Source organism: Sebastes umbrosus, chromosome 8, assembly GCF_015220745.1.
Source record: "Sebastes umbrosus isolate fSebUmb1 chromosome 8, fSebUmb1.pri, whole genome shotgun sequence".
NCBI classification, from domain to species: domain Eukaryota; kingdom Metazoa; phylum Chordata; class Actinopteri; order Perciformes; family Sebastidae; genus Sebastes; species Sebastes umbrosus.
Window position 1 is genome coordinate 8,993,244 of NC_051276.1, and position 21,571 is coordinate 9,014,814.

A 21,571-nucleotide genomic window follows, 5' to 3' on the forward strand; every position below is an offset into this window, starting at 1 on the left:
CACATCTGACTGTAGCCAGATCTCAAGCAGAGTGAAGCAGCTGCATATCCCTGCTGTGCAACTGACTGAGCTGGACAGCTCGACCGTTTGCCAGAAATTTCCCCATTTCCCATTCTAAAAAGGATGGAAGTTATAGTGTCTCTCTTTAGGACTCCTGCAGTGTGCACCATCAACTACGAAATGTAAACCCTCTGACCTCCAAGATAAACACAGCAGTGCAGCCCAGGGACACAGAGAATGTAAGTAATAGAAGGACAGCCAAAGAAATCCATAAAACAGCCTTCATAAAACATACAGTATGTACTTTCAACAGGCTAGTTTCATACACTGCTTTCATGTGATGTGGAAGTTATCGTATCCAGTTTTTCCGACTTGTAAATACCATTTATGCCAACATTAGTGACTGGGAAACTGGACTTTTCTGAAAGCTCCAATATATTCTACCAGTAAACACTGTAGAAGAGATGCCTCACATCAGCCAAAGTCTGTGTTCAAGGTAATTAAAGCAAATTTATTAGGGCTTTATTTAACAGGGACAGAAACGGTCATTGTCAACACAGGAATCTTTTGCCAACACTACCTCCACATGATGTGTGCACACACACACACACCACCGTTAAGAACACAAACTTTTTGTACCAAAGTCAATTCATTGCATTGGAAGAAGAACCACAATTCACTTGCAGTGGCTGGATAAATCTGTGTGGATCTTTCACATAATAACTTTCACAACCAAAGCTTTGTTGTTTGCTAACTGGCAAGCCAGCTACCCAGGTGAGCTGTGACTATCTATAGGAATACTTTATTAAATGGTCTGTAATTTTCAAATCATTTCCAATAAGTTTCCTGGAAAGAACTGTACAACTTGGTACTAAATATAAAAGGTATAAAGTGGTTCAAGTGGTACACTTAAATTATAATTAATTGATATCAGCTGAACATGAAAAGATTTAAAATTAAGTACATTCCCATTTTCCCCATAATTAGTACCACATTTCTTTCCAAGGAACTTGTTAGGAATGATGAAGAAATTATGGACCCATAAAATAAAGCATTACTGTTTTATCAATATCTGAAACGCTGATGCATCTGACCATTAAATAACACCATGACACTATTGTATTGTACGATGGCCTATTAGGGCCATTGTAGGTAAAAAAAAATAATGATGACGGAGCCGGGGGAGGAGGGGGGGTAATATTCCGAGAAGAAAACTTTGATAACCTGAGATTAAAGTGGCAAATTTACGAGAAAAAAACTCACAAATTTACGAGATTATAAAGTCGTAAATTTACGATAAAAAAAACAAACGAGGAAAAACAGTGCAGTGCAAAGCTGTGGTAATGAAAAATAGTGGGCGTGTTTGTTTAGGAACCACATCGCTTCACTTTGCAAGGTTGGATCAACCTCAGCACACCACATATGCCACCGACAGTAATATGAGCCGCCGATTGCAATTCTGAGTTCTTTCTTGTAATATTACCTCCCCCGGCTACAATGGCCCTAATATGCCGTCGTATTATTGAGTTGACTGGAACAAATGCAAACATATTACAATATTAAAATCTCAAAGCATACAAAACTTTGAATGCTGGGTACTATCTTTCAATATAAGGTGCCCACATTTTGTTGATTTCACAAATAAATTGTCACAAAAACAGTATCAGCAGAGCAAAAAGGTTGTTTTTTTTGTTTAAAAACTGCACTCATACACACTCATCTGCGCACACACACACACACACACACTTCCAACTTGGTTGGATTATAACAGTTTTCTCTCAAAGTTTAGCAACAGCATCCAGCTGTGTTGCCATCCAACATAATTTCAATACGATTGGTTTTCCCCTCACAGCACCGTCTCTCTAAAGACTCCGATCAGACTGTGAGGGCGTTCGGGATGATCCAGACGGGACCCTGTCCTTGACCCTGACCTTGAACCCCCTCTAGAGCCCGCCCTCGACCCCACTCTTCTACTGTTTCCTCGATGTTCCTCAGACTGGAGTGCGGCACAGGTGAAGGAGCTGAGGTCCCCGCAGCTCTGCAGGTGCAGCAGACCGGGCCTTCTCCTGGGGGGGCGAGGGAAAGTCTGGGAGTAACTGGCTGCCGGCTGCTGGGGAGGTTTAGGCTGACTGGGACCCATCTCGGAGTCAGTGAACACCTGAAAGCCAACAGGAAAACTAATGTTCACGACCGCTCAATATATAGACAGAACAAACATCATTTATTCATTTATATATATATATATATATATATATATATATATATATATATATACACACAAGTGTTATACTGACAGGTGTGTCTGTTATTTTGTCTACCCCATTTATATCAATGAGGGAAGGCTAAATAACAGAAACACCTCTCTGTATAACAGTTCAACATCAGCACAAGCTACATCCTCCTAAATGATCATACAGCTGAATTAACACCTCTCTAAACGACCTCCTGTCGCACCTAAAAAAAGACAAAAATAGGTCTAAGTGATGTTAAATGTTAAAATATAATAAGAGTTGATAATTAAATAATTATTAAATATCTTTTAGAACTGGTTTGGTATCTCTGTGACAAAATAAAATTGCGACTATCTTAACATTTAAATTGTGTTCGTGTGAATAATCATTTTGACAACAACAGTGTCACAGTTTGTCAGAACGTTTTCATCAAATGGCCTTGAAATAACCTTTATCACCACAGTCTACAGGTTAAGTTATATTTTATATTGTTCTTATAGTCAACAAATCTCCTAAAAAAGAGCCAAACCACCACTGCGTGTTCCTTCGTTACCATGAAACACACTCACTGTAGTTTATTCTGACCCCACATACACCGAGCATCAAATGTGGATTAATCCACCGCTGAAAATAGTCCCCAACAAACGTTCCTCCTGTTTTGAGTAACGTTTGATAAAATCTACAGTGACAAGCTGCTTTAGGAAATTATTGCACCTTTTTTTAAATGACACTATATATTGTGAGGTGTTTTTAAAGATTTACATCTTCAGTAGGAACCAATGGAAACACATTGTTGGTTTTGGTCTTTTTATTGGATTTGTTGACTGTAAGAAAAAGAAAATGCCAGCCTTATCCTTTAAGCATTAACATTTTTGTACTTTACCCAATCTCAAATGGGTGAATTACCCGTCACTGTTTTTTGTATTTGTAGTTTTGAATGACAAATGTTTCTGTATGAACTCCTACCTGTTCTATGTAACTGGCGCAGCGTACCGCCTCCTCCATGTGCTCCTGATCTGACTGCAGGACATTCCGTATGCTGTCCACCAGCTCCTGGACCTCGGGGGCCAGGCCCTGGGCGGCCGGCTGCTCCAGGATTTTCCTGACCAGCTGCTGTGTGTGCCGGTAGCTCTGGTAGTCCACCATGGAGGAGGGCCGGGGCCGGCGGGGCGTCCTGCTGTCGGTGTTGCCCCGTCGCAGTGTGACCTGGCCCTGGGTGTAGGCAGCCAGCGTGGGCTGGGAGGTCTGGGTGGAAGAATCTGTGGTCTGAGGAGAGGGAGCGAGGGGAGCGTCGCTGCTGTTCAGCACTACAGCAGACATCAGAGAAGGGAAGAAGATGGTTCAGGTTCTCAGATGTACCGGTATATCCTACATATCATTTGCAAACAGTGCTTGAAGTGTGAAACAGAGCTTTAGTGGTACAAAAGTGGTTGGTCACCAAACGGTAACAAAAAAAAAATAAATTTGAGATTTAAGGTGTGGATATAGGAACATCCATGAAGCAGTATGTACTGATCTAATTGACACAAGTGATTCTTACAGTATCTCGGTGTGTATTTTATACTGTATAAAAAGCTTCTCTATCCGTTCATTAAATTAATTAAATTATTATTTTTTTTTTCATCTGTGAAACCGATGGGAAAAAATGTTTACAAGCACAGCAGTTTTAACAGCTTTTGACCGATTAATCAGGGAAAAGACCTGCACTGACGTGCTTATATATACATGTATATATACAGTACCTAAATACAGATCAATAAGATTGTTTCCTGAAAAGATTTCATTATCAGCAGATGGATTTATGAGTTGTTTAGCTTTTTGGAATCATACTAAAATCACATATCTGCTATCATAAAATCCTGCGGTTGGTTCGTTTGCTTTCACACCACAAACGAAACCGCACCAGAGTCCATTTGGAACCGTACTTACCAGGGCAAACGGACCGGAGTTCGTTTTAACCTGAACCAAACAGGTTAGGTGTGAAAGCACCCTAAGATACTGTACTGAATAAATCTCAAAGGGTTGATCGTAGAGTGTTGATGGTACTGCTGAATGAAATGTCTTACTGATGTGCAGATTGGATTGGTGTGTCACAGTTGTGTGTGTGTCACAAATCATCTCACACTGATGTACAAACTTCCCATGATTGCATAGTTGCACATGAGCAAAAAAAAAAAAGCCAACCTTTAGCAGCGAGGTCCATCAACACGGGGTCACTGTTGGAGCGGTGGATCCTCGCTTTCCTCCTGGTGGTCAGTGCTGCAGTGGGCTGCTGCTGCTGCTGCTGCTGCTGAGGAGGAGGCTGGGGCTGGAGCTGGGGCTGGGACTGACGCTGGAGCTGGGGTTGGAGCTGAGGCTTGGCTTGCGGAAGGACGCCTGGTGATGCCGATGCCATTTGGGAACTGCCGTCTAAGACCAAATACAGACAGATGGACACAAGTGCTATTAGAACAAAAGGCAGTGTCTGACATTCATTCTAACACAGACTGACAGAAGACGGGTGGATGCTCCAACTAACAAATGTGGCACACATTTCCATCAATGCGTAAGGGTGCGTCTTCACCACGAATGCTTCGACAAATATACTTTTATAAACATGTGTGTCTGATAAACACACATAAGGGAGTTTTACATAGAGTGGGACAAATATGACAGGGATCACATGACCGCTACAAGCAGCTGAAGGTATCAGTATCGTGAATATGAGGAGTACAGGATGAAAGGCCACGTGAGTGCATAAACCAGAATCATCAGAGGAGAAGACAAAATGACATAAACGTGTATAACCGATTACTCCTTACTTGTAAAATACAGGCTGGTAGCAGAATTCCTAAAAACACACAACCAAAGGTCACAGCCAAATTGTTGTGTCAAATTCTCATGAATATTCTTGCAGGTAAAACTTCTACGTGAATGGATTTTGAAAGCCACGTGTAAGACTCCCTTTAACAATCTACTTACTTCATGACTTACATATAACACCGAAACCATCTTTATAAAAACTAATAAAACGACTCACTTATGTATAAATTGACCATTTATAGCAAATTGTTTGACAGTTACATTTGGTGGAAAGCTCTGCTGTTTGAAGGAGATCTCAGAGAATCAGTGGTTTTGATGGTTGGCTGACATAAAAATGAAAATTGGATTCTTTCATTTTGTCATACATCATGCGCACACAAATGGAACTTATATTACAAAGGATAATATTGAAATTTTTAACATTGCTAAGTGAACTTTGTTGCCAAGTATGATCTGTTACAAAAACGATTTTCATTATCTCCCCGCAGGCTTACGCCTGGCTGAGATAATAAAATTCAGGCCTTGACACACTGAGGTAAACCTCAGCCAAGAAAGCCCACTGTAGCACTAGCACGCACGTAAACAAACCGACAGTAAAGCTGCGGGTGCACTTCCACACAGACAACGCAGCCCCACCTCAGGGGAACCTGTAGAGACGTGGCAACATGTGTAGAAAAACTGGAACGATAAAACAACAAAATATGTCTTAATAGAGTTTTGCCTTGCACAAGTGAAACAGCTTGATAGTATGATACCTTTCCTATAAATGACACTGGAGCACCCACTGTCACAGTGTTTTGTTTCCAAATGATCATCCAATCGCAGGGCAGTAGAAAGATTACCAGAGCAGGTATCTCAGAGTTTTACATTCCCAGATCCCCCCCCCCCCCCCCGTTTGTAACTGGCTCCTACCTCGAACGGAGGCTCCTGGTGGAGAGTCAGTCGGGTTCGTAGTCAACTCTGTCAAAGCAATCTCTGTCTCCTGAAATAAACAAACACACATCATCACACTGGGATAGGCAGAAGATGTTGAGTTGGTAATTATAACTTATTGACAAATTCAAATATCTCTTTACACCCAGAATTCATCAACATGACGAGCTGCCAGTTTCCAAATATAGTTGCATGTTTTAGTCATAGAGCAGTTGAGCATATACATTTTGATAGATATTTTTTTTAGAGATATTTTGTAGCTTTGACAAATAAAGAAGGCGACTAGCTGCCGACTGTGATGGATTATTGATCTAAAACAAGTTCCAGATCCCTGCAAGTTGATTTGTGTGGAAAACCGACAGTTAAAGTGGCAGTAGGCAGTTTATTTTTGGCATCATTGGGCAAAAATTCCATAATAACCTTTCAGCATATTGTAATTCAAGTATTCTGAGAGATAACTAGACTTCTGCTCCTCCTCATGGCTCTGTTTTTACTTTGTCATTTTACAGCTAAACCGTGCACTACAAGATGATTCTGAAAACATTTGAGGCGAGAAATAGGCATTAACGTAACATAATATTGATTCATATTTAATCAGCGCTGCCTAGTTTGACCGTTTGGTCGGAATTCGCCAGTGACTGACAGCCGGCTCTCATAGACGGCAGCTTGACAGCAGACCTTAGATCAGCTCTTACTGCTCGTTTTCCTCCGATATGTGAAATCTTGCAGATGCCGTTAGGAGCACCGTAGGACACCGGAGACACATGACTTTTTTCATGTTACCTGTTTCATGTACTACTGTCAGGATATAGGGACAGTTTTATAAAAAATATTTTTTTTAATCATAAACTCGGAAAAAAAGTTTGGAAACCTGTGTTTGGTGGATTATTTCTCTGTTGTTACAATGCTAATTGGCATTGTATTTTACATTGTTGGAAAGCCTGTTTATTTACCTTCACAATGATGTCCAACTTGTAAGGATCATGCATTTGTGGGATGAGCAGCACAGCTGATTATGTGGGTAGCGCCCAAGAAAAATTTGCCAAACTGCTCCGTCAATGGTAAACAGTGTATTCTCCTGTTGGTATTGACTCTTGTTTTGAGTTGTTTGATGGATTGGATGATTGAACTCTTTTTCAGTAACAAGGAACAAACAAGACATATTGATTCATTTAATACACCGTCAGGAGCCTCAGTAGCGGTGGAAGATCCATACGCAGCCACAACAGCCTGGCACCTCCTCCTCATGCTGGTCACCAACCTGGTCACACGTTGCTGTGGGATGGCGTTCCATTCCTCAACCAGGATTCGTTGCAGGTCAGCCAGCGTGGTTGTGTGTTCCCTCAATGATGTCACTGGCAGAACAAGGCTTGTCATCATTGAAGGCCACAATCTGGGACCTAACTTCATCCTCCAAGATGACAACGCTCACCCCCACAGAGGCAGGGTTATCACAGACTACCTCCACAATGTGGGAGTAGAGAGAATGGAACGGCCTGCCAAGAGTCCAGACCTCAACCCAATTCAACACTTGTGGGATCAGCTTGGGCGTGCTGTACGTGTTAGAGCAACCAACACATAATCAGCTGTGCTGCTCATCCCACAAATGCATGATCCTTACAAGTTGGACATCATTGTGAAGGTAAATAAACAGGCTTTCCAACGATGTAAAATACAATGCCAATCAGCACTGTAACAACAGAGAAATAATCCACCAAACACAGATTTTCAAACTTTTTATGTCTCAGCTGATAAGTATCAAGAAACTGCAGCACAGAAATAGCAAACTAGGTTTGAGGTCATTATAACAGTGTCTCCATTTCAAGTTTAAGTTGATTTTTCACCTATAGAATGTCCTGCTCAGTATGTATCTGGGTCGCAAAAAAAAAGAAAAATCTCAGGGATCCGTATCAAGATTGTTTTTTATGTTATGAGTCTGTTTTTTTTAAAAAACATTACTATCCGCCGATATATTATCTGGTTTTTTTAAACTCAAATATTGAAATCAGTATCGGCCTCAAAAATCCAGCATCGGTTTGGCTATAGTGTAAAGGATGTTAATTTGGAGTGTACCTGTGTGACTGCGTCGGTGGAGCTTCCAGCGACAACCTCATATGGAGGTGGGGGGTCCAGAGGACAGAAGACCTCCACCCCTTTGATCCGAGCCCCGTAGATATGAGGGAGAGGGATCACACTGTCCCCAAGGATCCTGAAACACACAAGTCAAACAACAAACCAGTGAGTGAGTTGTTATGTTCTATCAAGCTAATGTGACACATTAAAAACAGGACTAAAGTATAGATGTAGTTGGGGGGGGGGTTACCGGCGAGCCAGGCGAGGTGTGTAGGAGTAGAAAGTGGAGAAGTAGGAGGGGGGAGGGGCTGGGGCCACAAACTCATCAGGGTCTGGGACCTGAGCAGGATCCTCCCTTTCTTCCACTGTGGCCCTGTGCTCGTCCTATCACAGAGCAGAGACACGTGACATCACACATCATGTTAAATGCTATTGCAAAATCTCTGCAGCATCAGGCTTCACACGGGCTCCCCTCTGCCTTTAAACACGTATCAAACATCGTATTCTCCATACACGTCTGGGTCAATTTGCACTTCACCATCGCAGCAAAGTGAAGCAGAATTGAATCTAAAGCAGGGTTCACACTACACAAGAGAGAATCAAGCAGTTTTTTGGGCCCGATTCCCCTCCCACCCCCCTCCCGACAATGGTCAGCGAAGCTCGGATTTATTGATGGATCTAAAGATTATCTTGCCAGATTTTCCTGTGGTGTGAGGTATGTTGAGTGTTTTTTTACATCATCCGATCTGCTCGAAAGTCCATCCCGGCCACACCGATTTGAAATATTAAACAATATTTACAATCTGATATGGTGTTGTGAGGAGGGAACCCCCAGGACAGCTGTGGATGCAAAGTCGCAAATCGTTGCCCTCCACACAATATAGGAACAAAACTGTTAACTGTATCATTACATGTTGTTATGTGTGGGGGTCTCTCACACTTTCAACATCTGTTAACATTTGAGAAATCTTTTAGAGTGGGCACTGGGCTAAATTTTAGACAATTGAACTGAAGACTTTTTAAGGATCCCCCAGAAACCCTGTATTATATCAGACCACACTGTGGTCACATGACCAGTGGGCACGGTGACAGCAGAAGATAGACTAATAAAATGCAGCACAAACTATCAATGTGGTTTTATAAGCTGAGGTTCAAGGCTTTTTTTAAGTCCACACGGACAAACAGTGCTTAAAAAGTAGAGAAAACAAATCCATGAAAACGCCACACTACTGATAAGACCATGATCAGGACAGTGACAACTTGGGCCTTGAGGTAAAACTCAACTGCTACTTCCAGGGTCAAGAATGAACTCTGAAGCTGACGGGGTTGTTAAAGGAATAGTTCAACATTTTGGAAAATATGTTTTTTTGCTGTCTTTTGCAGAGTGAGATGAGAAGATCAACACCACTCTAATGTCTGTGTACTCCAATTCTAACTGCTATAACATTAAGCCACGTCATTTTTTTACATTTATGTTTGTGTACAGACGAAACAAACAAGATACTATGAAACCCAGAAACCGCATCAGCAGGGGCTTTTGGGGATCCTTTTATTAATAAACAGCAAACAATAAACAATGTTCATTAGTGAGCCTTAAAGGTGTTGGTAGCTATATTTTTGAAAAATATCACAGAGATGTCTGCATCCAGCTAAGTGCTGCACTTACACACTAATACCCTTTTTTTTTATATCTGTTACTTATTCAGTCTCTCGTCAAACTCGGCGCTGACTAATTTGGAACGATATTCGAGACGGACAGAATTTGTGGCTGACATGACAAAGAAAGCGGCGGAAAAAGGGGCGAAAAATAGCGTGTCCATCCGGGTGTCATGTTTCCATCACTTATATATACAGTTATGGTTACAGACTCTCTCCCCACCTCTCTGCACTTGTATTTTGAGTGTCATTCATTTGCCAAAAAAAGAGATAAAATGCACAATAAACAAAGATGAATTTGACTGATAACATTATTATCATTTTTTCTCAAATTTTCTATAGATATCGCGATAATATTGTGAATTCTTTTGGCCACGATGATCATGTAGTAAAAGAACATGATTAACATGACAGCCCTGTTTTGGATATTTCCCAGCAGTAGGCTATAAAACCAACCCATTGTCGGTAGTGCCCAACATTAGCCTGGCTGCAGCAGACCTGACTGTGGTGTGATCGTACCATGCAGGGTGTTCTTGCGGTGAAGATCTGCAGGTATCTCAGGGCAGCTGCCATAAGGCACACGGCTGTGGTGAGAGCGTTCAGGGCACACAGTGCAAACAACACTTTCTGGGAGAGAAAAAGACACCAGATCAGATCAGTTCAAACAGAGCAGACAGAACTATTTTATCTGTTGTGCACATTCAAATCAGACCAAGGGCTCAATAGTCACAAGGTGCATAGAATAGTGCATTACAAAAAGTTGATGACTGATAATTTGAGATGCATTTTGCTCTTCTCTTTGCTATTTTGGTACCCGGTGCAGCATGCATGGTGCAGGAGTTATCAAATAAGGCAGGAGAGGTGTTGGTTTTAGACATTACACTAAGCATAGACATTTGAAAGCATGACTCAACTGACCAACCATTCATCATTCTGTCACTCTGTAAACAAGCACAAGCTAAATATGTGGAGCCAATGTGCCGTAAATATTAAATCATGTAAATATAGATTTCTAACAAATACAAATTGTGTATGGAATTATGAAATTACATTTTGATGTCTTTCATTGTTCAATTTTTAGTCAAAATGTGTAACTTAAAGTATTTTTCTGTACACACTAGGTGAAACCCATATTATATCATTTCTACTCTCCAACCAGTAGATGTGTTTGAATCAGCATAAAAAAAACAACAAACATTTAATGTGATTAAAGCAGGAACATCTGTAAATCAGTCTGCAGAGATCTATGAATGAATAGGAGGGACTCTCACAGTATCTGTTGTCCACAGTTTTCTTTTTCTAACGTGATGATTATAAATGTGTATATGTGTAACTATATTAAAAGGTGCACAGGATGTATGCACTGATCAGCTCACGGTGAATAACAGCAGTGATGTATAGAGGTGTACCTTGAGCAGGATCCTCATGGTGCTGCAGGAGTGGGCAGGGTGGAGCTCCAGCAGCTTCTCCTCGGGACATTTGGAGCTGGGTGAGAGGGAGCAGCAGTAACACACATCTCCAGCCTCACTCTGAAACAACACACACACACACAAGATTGTTAAGATTTAACACATTTCATAATTCATGATGCCCCCCAAAAAAATCTAGGTCTCTTCTTCAGGAGCAACTTAACGAATAATAAAATGTATTAAAAAGGTTTAATTGATCTCCTGCCTTATATCACACTTTGGAAAGATTCCGACGTGATGAGCAGATGCCATACTGGATTCTGATTTGATAATAATGTTTGTTTAAAACCTCAACATGATGTAACGTTAAGAGTAAGTTTACATTTCTGCACAAGCAATGAGTCAGTGAAATATCATTTACAGACGAAAGTATCTGTTTACATTTGACGCCACATGAAGCTACATCGGGAGTACGGCGATAGATCTGCTGCATCAGCATTTAATCTATTCAAATGGTTTTATTGGGTTTTCAACCATTTACACATTATACAGTATGCCAACATCTGCATCCCACCACTCTGGGAAACTGGCCAACAGAAGAAATAAATTCAATAAATAAAATTTAAAAAAAATAATATTAGTAAAAAATATTATAAGGATATAAATCCCAAAATAAATAAATGAAGCAAAAAAAACAAAGTTATTATCAGTTACAGGCATTAAAAGAACAGTGTGTAGCATTTAGGGGGATCTATTAGCAGAAATGGAATATAATATTAATAAGTATGTTTTCTTTAGTGTATAATCACCTGAAGATAAGACTCTTTGTGTTTTCATTAGCTTAAAATGAACCGTTGATATCTACCCGCCATGTTTCTACAGTAGCCCAGAACAGACAAACCAAACACTCACGCTCTAAGGAGGGCTATTCGTGTTTTCACATTTATCACGACGGCCACCGTAGTTCTCCTGCACGCTTGCCACACGGGAGAAGTTTCAGTTGGTTGCAATCTGCAACCTCACCACTAGATGCCGCAAAATCCTACACACTGCCCCTTTAAGTTATATTTCTTATTATAGTAAAGTAATAAACATTATTATAGTAGTGCAGGAATGGCTGCCATACTTTTTGTAATTTATTAACTGAGCCCTGAAGGGTATATCAGGAGTTATGCATGGGTGGGAGGTGGGGGGTAGATTTCCAATTATACAGAATGAGACGTCTTCCCTAAAAATGACGGAAAAGCAACAGCGTGGGCTCGAGAGCGATTCAGATCTCTATGAACAACGCCCAAAACTGCCAGACATGGCGCTGCGTCTATGGCCTCGTCACACGGACGAGACACGAGTGTTTCACAGACCGTAACCCAAAATCGTCTCATATTAGGCTGAGCCCAAAATGAATGAATAAGGGTTGCCGGGTTTCGGTTGTACCGTTGACCAGGTTGGGCCAAATTCTGGATAGAGTTGGGCGAGCCTTCTCCAGATGCAGTCTGTGCAATATATGCAGTATCTAATTAAATTGGATCATCAAACTATGTCTGACATATGGAGGTCATGTGGATCATTGCAATGGACGATTTCATCCCCCCACTTTGATTTGAGATGGTTTCTAGCGTTTTTTAGACGGCCATAAACGTTTTAGCGCCAGGCGCCGAGTCTCACCGCTGGTCAAAGTACAAACATCAGACAAACACACAGACCTCTATTTATAGGGCAGAGTGCAAAAACACTGCGTAACCCAATCTATTCTTTTACCTCCGACACCCTCACAGACAGGACAGACGTGAAAAAAACAGAGCGACAGGAAAGAATCAGAGGAGAGGAAGCCTGGCAGAGGGAGGGAGGGAGGAAGGAAAGACAACTCAACAGCAGGAACGGTCAAAAGGTCACAAAGAGAGAAGCTCCAGCCTGAACATGACTCATCACATTTCCTGCAGCCTGACCTGCCAGAGATCATTTCCCCCGGTCAAAGCCAAGAGTGAAATGCTGTGTAGCTGTAAAATACCCCCAATGACCAACTGCAAACATATGAATACACACACAAACAGTACACCGAGTTCAATTAATTAGAATAAATAGACATTATGAAATAATCATATGAATAAATACAGACAAAATATAACCACAGCATTGTGAAAAAATTAATGAAACTAATTTTTATTAGCATTAATTACAATTTTTATTTAATTTTATTTACAAATGTCCTTTTATCTGTTTTGTTTCACAGAGTCATGACTGTTTTATATAATGTCACGGTTGTGCCCTTGTGTTCCCATCTCCTCTTGTCTTCCTTGTCCCCCAGTCTGTTAGGCACAAGATACGAGATGAATAAATCCCTGTTTTTGTTATCTATCGCTGCCATCTTGACTGTAAGGGAGCAGGGAGGGACAACCGGGTGAGATTCAACTCTTCTTTGTTTGGGAGGGGAGAGGGAGACACACACCTGGAGGACATCTGTACTCTACTGAGTGCACTTTTCTTTCTAAAAATCTTTTAGTTATGTTGAAGTCTAAATTTGATGGATGTTTCTTTTCCCCCACTACAATCCTTCCTCGTGGCTGTTGTAAACCCCATCTGCCCTTTATGTTTATGACCGGTCCTCAGAGGCGAACAGCTTTCCACCGCAAAATTGCACGACTTTAGTAAATCCAGAGGAATACATAATCATCCTGTTAACATGTCTCCTCCTATTATTTGCGCAATCCTCCCTCAAATGCATATACAGCTGCAAAAAGTCTTAGTAAATCTGGCCTTTAGTCAACGAGACAAACAGTGCTTGGCTGTCTGAATGAGAAGAGAGAAAATCACATAACTGGCTCTGCCCTGATGCTGCAATAAGAAAACAAAAAAACTGCTGGAATGAAATAGAAATGACCTGAAATGCACTCTGTTAGTGTGAAAAGAGGCCGCAGAAAAATAAACATTTCATGATAATGAAATTATCAGTCAATGAGACTCAAAGTGGACCCTCCCCACCATAGACCCACTTGGTTTTTTTAGGGGGGATATGGGATCTTTAGCGGGGGATATGAGGTCAACAGGATATGCCTCATAGAAGTGGTGTACACATTAGTACATGTGGTAGTTTATCTTCACTCTAGCTTTAAAACTGAGGCCGCTACAGCCTCAGAGAGGGAGGTCAGCTGAGGACACCAGCGTCCTCGAGGATTTCACTGTGCATTCTTTGGCTTACTCGCCGTGTTATATCATTCCCCAGTGAAGTAGTTCAACATGGAATACATAAAAAGATGAGTAAGCGTGATCCCGTTGACTTTCAACAGGAAAGAACAGAGGGAAGCAGAGACACACCGTGAAGGTGAAAGAAGGAGATACAGAAACTCTACAAATGATGAGACCAAAACCAGACACACAAACACAAACACACAGGTAGCAGCCTCACCAGTTGGCAGCTGGTCATACTGGAAACCAGCTGGGCTCCCTGGCAGCAAAGGATGAATCCAGCCAGATTAAGGAGCACACACACCACAGACAGCAGGACAAACATATTGACCTGGAGATGGAGGGATGGGGAGGGATGAAAAAGGAAGGTAACATGGATTATTGTGGTTTGAACACTTGTGTCAAACCCTGTGGACATATTCTGTAAAAAAAAAAAACATTTAATAAAACACGATGTAAACAAACAGCAAGAGACAAAACAGTTACTGTAGCATGGACCATATGCAAACACAGAGAGAGGTGAGATGACATTAGATTAGGATATAGTCCAACTGAAATCACAAATGTCCCCTTATTGCTATAAAAGCAATTTTCAAATGTATTGTTGATATATTTTTAGTACTGAAAGAAGCAAAAGAGTGTATTTGAGGATACATCAGAAATGTTCCTGTGAGTGTGCCGATGTTTGACTTGTGCTTATTATAAACTCATGTTAGCGTTGCACTTTTTCCCCGATAGACGTTTGTTTGGCAGTTCGTTCAGCAGGCCAAGGTTCAGAGCTACATGCCTCTTTGAGTACACATTAAGCCAGTTACATCATAACTGCATCTCTTTCTCTCTATGGAAGTTTTTATTGGACTTTATTAGTTGTAATCCACAGAAGACTATTCACAAATATGTACCATGATCAGCAAATATTTCACTATCCACAAACGTATTTTTGTATTTGTGTGGCAGATCATGGTACATATTTGTGAATTATCTTCTGTGGATTACAACCATTATCTACAGATCTGATGCGTTACCAACTGGATAAATTTCCGTAAACAAACTGGAGGAAAGTTACAAATGTCATGTGGCCCATAAATCCACAGGAAGCGATTTTCAAATGCGCAAATATCATTCCACGTGTAGAAATAGATGCACAAATGCGTATATATCACTTTACATGTAAACCTTAAAATACGTATTTGCTGAGTAAGTTATGCGTATTTGCAAATCGCCCTTTATTTTTGTGGATGTGACTTTACACAACACAAATACAAAAATACATGTTTGTGGATAGTGAAATATTTGGAAATCATTACACATTTGTGAAATGTCTTCTGTGGATTACAACTAATAAAGTCCAATAAAAACTTCCCTATCTCTACGTTTCAGCCCTCCAACCAGACTAAAACCTTTTTCTCCTTCAAAAACTGTGTTTGGCCTTCAGAGTGTATAAATGTTAGAACGCCAGCTTGGTGTTTCATTGTGTACGAGGCAGCAGCTTGGGAATGACTGCTGGTTAACATCTAGTGTTTATGGGTCACGATTAAATTACTATTTCACACTCTTTCAGTTGTCTGTAAACAGGAACAGAAAAATATATAAATTGCAACAACTATATGGTGAAATCGGCAGGATTAAAACACCTCAGCCAAGCACAGCTGGCTTAGAAATAACTGTCTCCACCTGTTGTCAACAAAAACGATTGTTGTTGGTCGATATGGCACATCGATGATCGTCAATCATCAAAGGCGGCAACAATGTGATCAGGGCATCTCTAATTCTATCAAGTGAGCTGTCAGGGCCAGCAGGGCCTGCCCTGTCAGTGTGTCAGTGTGTGCTGACTTGACTATGACTATGTGTTTGTTTAATACAGTCGGTGAAGCATTTAAGATGCGGATCGCTTCAGGATAAGTGCAAGTGTGTCAGTGTGTTGACTTGACTATGACTTGCCCCAAACAGCATGTGATTACCATAAAGTGGGCATGTCTGTAAAGGGGACACTCGTTTCATTTACATATCTTGAGGTCAGAGGTCAAGGGACCCCTTTGAAAATGGCCATGCCAGTTTTTCCTCCCTGTTTGGAGCATTTGCTCCAGATTTACTGGCAAAGCCTTTTCCTGTGTCATTGAACTCTTTTTAAAGAAAGACAGGAGGACAGACTTTGTCTTGAAATGATGAGAATGGTAAATTTGATGAATTTTTATGTATTAGCAACTGATTATTGCTTGCTTTAGATCAGTGCTGCTGGTGTGAATGATTCAGTGGCCTGGCTGTGCCTTTGAGTCTGCATTTTGGCATATGTGTGTGTTTTTTGCCCAGCAGCTTGGCTGGAATCTGTGGAAGCCTGTTGAATCCTGATTGTGTTAAGTTGTACAGCGGGGAGCAGTTTTTTGGCCGCAGTGAAAATGCTTTTGAAAGGCTAAACATCAACAAGTGTGGATTAAAGCCGAATATTTTGTTAGATAAAAACATGTTGCGAATTTTTATTACTTCCGTCTTTTTTCATAAAATTTTGACTTTTGGATTGTGTACTGAGACGATTAGGCTACAGAGACAGGGACTGATCGCCGCGGCAGCAGTGGGAGCGAGAATAAATCACTTTATTCCACTTGTTAAAGGTTATTGTAACTGCGAATAAGGGGTGGTTACGTCAAATGACAATAGCCTATAGCCTTAGTGTCATGATGAGGTTATTTGAAGGCGGTTTGATTGCGGGAGCCTAACACTGAAAGCCTGGGTCTAAAATACACGGCCCGCCACTGAATCCTACAGCCGTATCAGACCTGGATTAAGTTACTGCTAATGCTAACCAAACATGTCCCATTGCTGCTAGTTCACATTTACAGACTCAACTGGAGAACAACGAGGTGGCTTTTATTGTGAAGCGGTCACAGGAAACACAATGTATTTGCACCGAGGACAACGCTGACAGCAGAAATCATCAAAAATGCGTCTAAAAAAACAAAAAGAGTGACTGTTGGCTCTCCATGGAACATGGTTGGACATCCCTACTAGGTGACTGGATTTAAATTTAACAGCAACACAACATTGTAATCAATGCAACACACTGCTTTCTAGAAGGAACCAAAACAATATCCCTTACCAGTAACAGCATGGGCCTTCTCCATGTTGTGAGGCCTACGATGCCAGACAGAATGACCTGGAAACACACGGAGAAAAATTATTTTCATGTGGTGCAACACTGTGTGAAAAAAACACAACACAAAACTATACAAACAGATACAAACAAATGCACATATCTAGCAAAATGTAATACAAAAATCCAGGGAGTTTAGTCCACCACTGTGGATCCAGATCAGAGAAGAGTCTGACCCAGAGGAGCGACCACAGGCTCCTCTGAGTGATGGGACGGCTACTAAATGTCGTGACCACGGCTTGGAGGTAGGAAGGAGCAGATACCTTCACTGCCCTGTAGGCCAGCACCAGAGTTTTGAACTGGATGAAGCTGCAACAGTGTAGTGAACAGAGAAGAGGAGTGGTGTGAGAAAAACTTGATAAGGTTGCCCTATAGGGCAAGCGAGTAGCTGGATTTACTAGCCCGACATTGCATTTTACTTGCCCTGGGCAATCAATAAATCTTTATTGTTGAGCTCTGCGTAAGGTGAACATCATATAACCTCTACGCTGAAGATGCAAAATCAACCAGTGATTCCGCTGGTAATGCTCTGCCGTGGTGGCAACGTTGTTGTATTACAACTACATTTCTGTCCATAGTCCCTTTGGTTATCGGTCTCCTTGATTAAGCTAATAATAATAATAATAATAATAATAATAATAATAATAATAATAATAATAATAATTGGTATCACTCCTGAAAAAAAAAAAACAGCCGATCTTTATTTGCCCATGCACTAATTTCCCATTAGTGACCCACCTATGACCCACATGGGTAGCCCACATGGGGAGCCCATGTGGGACCTACTTAGTTAACAAATTGGGCTCCATATAAGATGCCCATTTTGGGCCCATACCCACTTGGTACCCAGGTACCCCCAGCATAACCCATGTGGGGCCCACATAACCATGTTGGCTGGGATCATATAAACTCTACACTGAAGATGCAAAATCAACCAGTGATTCGGCTGGTAATGCCCTGCAGTGGTGGAAAAAACAACAACAACAAAAAACATGGACAAGACATGTGACCTATGACCAGATTATCATAGTCTATAAAAATGCAGCGTAGTGACGACACAGACACTTCATACATATACTGTATAACAACCTGCCAATGCACATTCAACTCACGTTGGACCTGTTTCATATAAGTCAGCCGATCCTTAAAAGCAATACATATACATATGTACACATTTCTATAAATCATAAATCTCTGTTTGTATATCTCATTGTTACTGTTGTTGTTTCCCTTTGTGTTTTTGTAACTGACTCTTTCATTGTAAATAAGGAGTCTCCCCTCAATGATCTCTCAAGTATAAATAAAGGTTGAATGAAAAAAACTAATGCATGATGTGTTATGCTGAGCTCACAGGAACATTTTAAATGTAGGAAGTGTGTTTTTTAACATGCTGATTTTGTTGATGCAGTTACCACAGAAACGGAACCAACAAGTTTCTGTCTGGGTATGTAGTATGTATGTTGATTTATGGAGCCTTTTGCAGGCTTGTTTTCGCTTCCAAATAAGTTTGTTTTTGTTTGCTTATACAGCCTGTCTAACAGCCTATAGTCCTATACTGCTGCTGATGGCTGTTGGACTTACACATAGTTATCTATATAGTAGACTAAATACCCATCAGGTCTGCAGAAGTGTCTTGTTTTATGGGATTTCTTTTTCTTTGACAGGAACCTGTATTGCTCATGCTCCAGTGAAATACTATACATCAAACTAGCACTCCAGTAGCTCTGACAGACAGTAACATACGTGAGGAAGCATCTGACAGTCTCATGTCGTGTGTGTCCCTGACTGACTGACTGACTGACTGACTGACAGTCTTAATGGAAACCAGTCACAGTGGCTACAGCTCATAATGCCTTATAGAGCATTGTTTTTCTGTCGATTTAAAATGCTAAATATGTAAACACTTTGTACCTGTGTAGGATTAATTCACATGACTGTAAGGAGCCTGTTAGCCTGGAATAATACAGCCTACAGCCTACTGCTGTTGAACTCTGGCTATTTGTGTTACTGTGAGAAAGTTTTAGAGGCACAGTTGCCATAAAACATTGAAACATGTCGTGCACACACTGCTAGAAGCCGCCGTGGCTGTCTGACTTACCGAGGATCCAGCCCAGAAGGGACATGAGTTTCGGATGGGTGGTGAGTTGCTGAGGGACAGAGCTCCGAAGCACAGCGCCACCATAGAGCCGCCGAGCAGCAGCTGCAACAAGCCCAGCGAGAGCAGCGGCCGGCCGGGCAGCAGCAGCCGAGAGGCGCCGCCGGAGCCGCCGGTTATCCGGGAAGAGGCGGCAGATAAACCGCGGGGTCGGTTTCGGAAAGACGGCTCAGAGAGCTGCGGACCTCCGAGAACCGGACAGCAAGACCCCGGCAGCACCACCGGGAGCGACATCTGAGGCTCGACGACGGGGGAAAAACCCCACAGAGTCTGGTTCTCCACAGACAGAAGCGTTTGTTTGTTTGTTTTCACGGGTTGTAGGAGGGTGGGTCCTCGCGGAGCTGCGTGGGGCTGCTCCGTGCTGCTGCCATGATGGTGTCTGGTTTAAAATAACACCAGCTCGCTGAGCTGAGCCGAGCCGAGCCGAGCAGCAGCAGAGCTTGTTGGGATTGACTTTCACATATTTTGGCAGCGGGGTGAGAGGAGTCAGGTCGGGGGGAGGGGCACGTGGAGGGGCAGCGAGGCGCCATGTGTGACATGTAAACAGCACGAGGACAGCACGTCTACTTGAGGTCTTCAAAATATACCATACTGAGACAAATGGACACTTGAGACATTACATAGCATATAACACACATGTATTATAAATGCAGTGTTTCACATTTGTTTACCATGCAAGGAGCAATGAGGGGGTCATTCTGGATCAGGCCCGTGCTTAATTGTGAAGGACACATGGGCTTGAATTGAAAAAAAGGCACCTAACCCCCCCCCACACCAGGGGTCGGCAACCTTTAGTATCAAAAGAGCCATTTTAGACAACAACAAAAAAATCTGTCGTAATATTAGAATAAAGTCATAACTTTACGAGAAAAAAAGGCGTAATATTACGAGAATAAAGTCATGACTTTACAAGAAAAAAGTTGTAATATTACGAGAATAAAGTCATGACTTTACAAGAAAAAAGTTGTAATATTACGAGAATAAAGTCATAATTTTACAAGAAAAAGTCGTAATATTACGAGAATAAAGTCATAATTTTAAGAGAAAAAAAGTCGTAATATTACAAGAATAAAGTCATAACTTTACGAGAAAAAAAGACGTAAAATTACTACTTTATAATATTATGACTTTATTCTCATAATACGTACCATAGACCTACAACAATGAGAAATGAAAATGTAAACAAAAAAACAGTCCACAGGGAGCCACTGGAGAGGGGCTAAAGACCCGCATGTGGCTCCGGAGCCGCAGGTTGCTGACCCCTGCCCCACACCCTATTTATTCCTTCCTCACATACTGTAATTGTAAATGAGTGCAATGTTTTATATCATTGATGTGATTAAATATTCAATATATTTGATTTTACAATAACATTAACAACAATATTCAATTAAAGCTGTGTCAAAACCAGTGAGCGGTTCTGAAAAGTGAAGCCGATGCTGAAGTGCCTTAAGCTTGCAGTCTTTCTAACGACCAGCAAAGGGGGACTCCTCTGGTTGCTAAAAGAAGTCTGATTGTATAGAAGTCTATCAGAAAATGACCCTGCTTCTCACTTTTTATTTGATTTATTATCTTAGTAAACATTGTAAACATGAGTTTATGGTCTCAATCGCTAGTTTCAAGTCTTCTTCAATACAGCACGATGTTCATTTATTAAATTATGGTCCCATTTAGAGTCAAATAGACCATAAAGCAGGGGATGCTTTAGGGCGTGGCTACCTTGTGATTGACAGGTCACCACCACAGCGCTGTCCAGTCTAGAAGTTGTCCGTGTTTTCGTCTTACAACTTTAACCCCTTCACAGTGTGTTTTAAGTTCAAAACTATCCTGTTCACTGTTTGGTTGCACTTAGCTCCACCCTCTCATGTATCTTCTGGGGTTGTGTCTAGAAGATAAACCCCAAAATGAGAAAACATGGGGAAACTCTCGCAAGACTTGCCACCCAACGATCTATCCCAACTGTAACCACTTGAAGTCAACC

The 21,571-nt window shown here is 41.4% G+C and overlaps 1 protein-coding gene across 1 annotated transcript; it reads right to left on the reverse strand.

Moving 5' to 3' along the window:
• Positions 1-486: 486 nt before the first annotated feature.
• fam189a2 (family with sequence similarity 189 member A2) lies at positions 487-20,033 on the reverse strand. The gene is made up of 11 exons (XM_037777128.1): positions 19,534-20,033; positions 17,382-17,438; positions 14,508-14,618; positions 11,105-11,224; positions 10,215-10,322; positions 8,290-8,423; positions 8,040-8,175; positions 5,946-6,015; positions 4,416-4,640; positions 3,198-3,538; positions 487-2,158 (listed from the first exon to the last, which is right to left on the reverse strand). The coding sequence occupies exons 1-11, from the start codon at positions 19,822-19,824 to the stop codon at positions 1,847-1,849; spliced, it is 1,905 nt and encodes a 634-aa protein (XP_037633056.1). The 5' UTR covers positions 19,825-20,033; the 3' UTR covers positions 487-1,846.
• Between the last annotated feature and the right edge of the window lie 1,538 nt (positions 20,034-21,571).

Bases quoted from the DNA above. Each gene is read 5' to 3' on its own strand.
- fam189a2 (XM_037777128.1), bottom strand. From the start codon at position 19,824: ATGTCGCTCCCGGTGGTGCTGCCGGGGTCTTGCTGTCCGGTTCTCGGA. The intron at 17,439-19,533 runs GTAAGTCAGACA...GTGTGTTTCCAG, and splicing joins CCTTCTGGGCTGGATCCTCG to GTCATTCTGTCTGGCATCGT. The intron at 14,619-17,381 runs GTAAGGGATATT...CTCCATCTCCAG, and splicing joins GAAGGCCCATGCTGTTACTG to GTCAATATGTTTGTCCTGCT.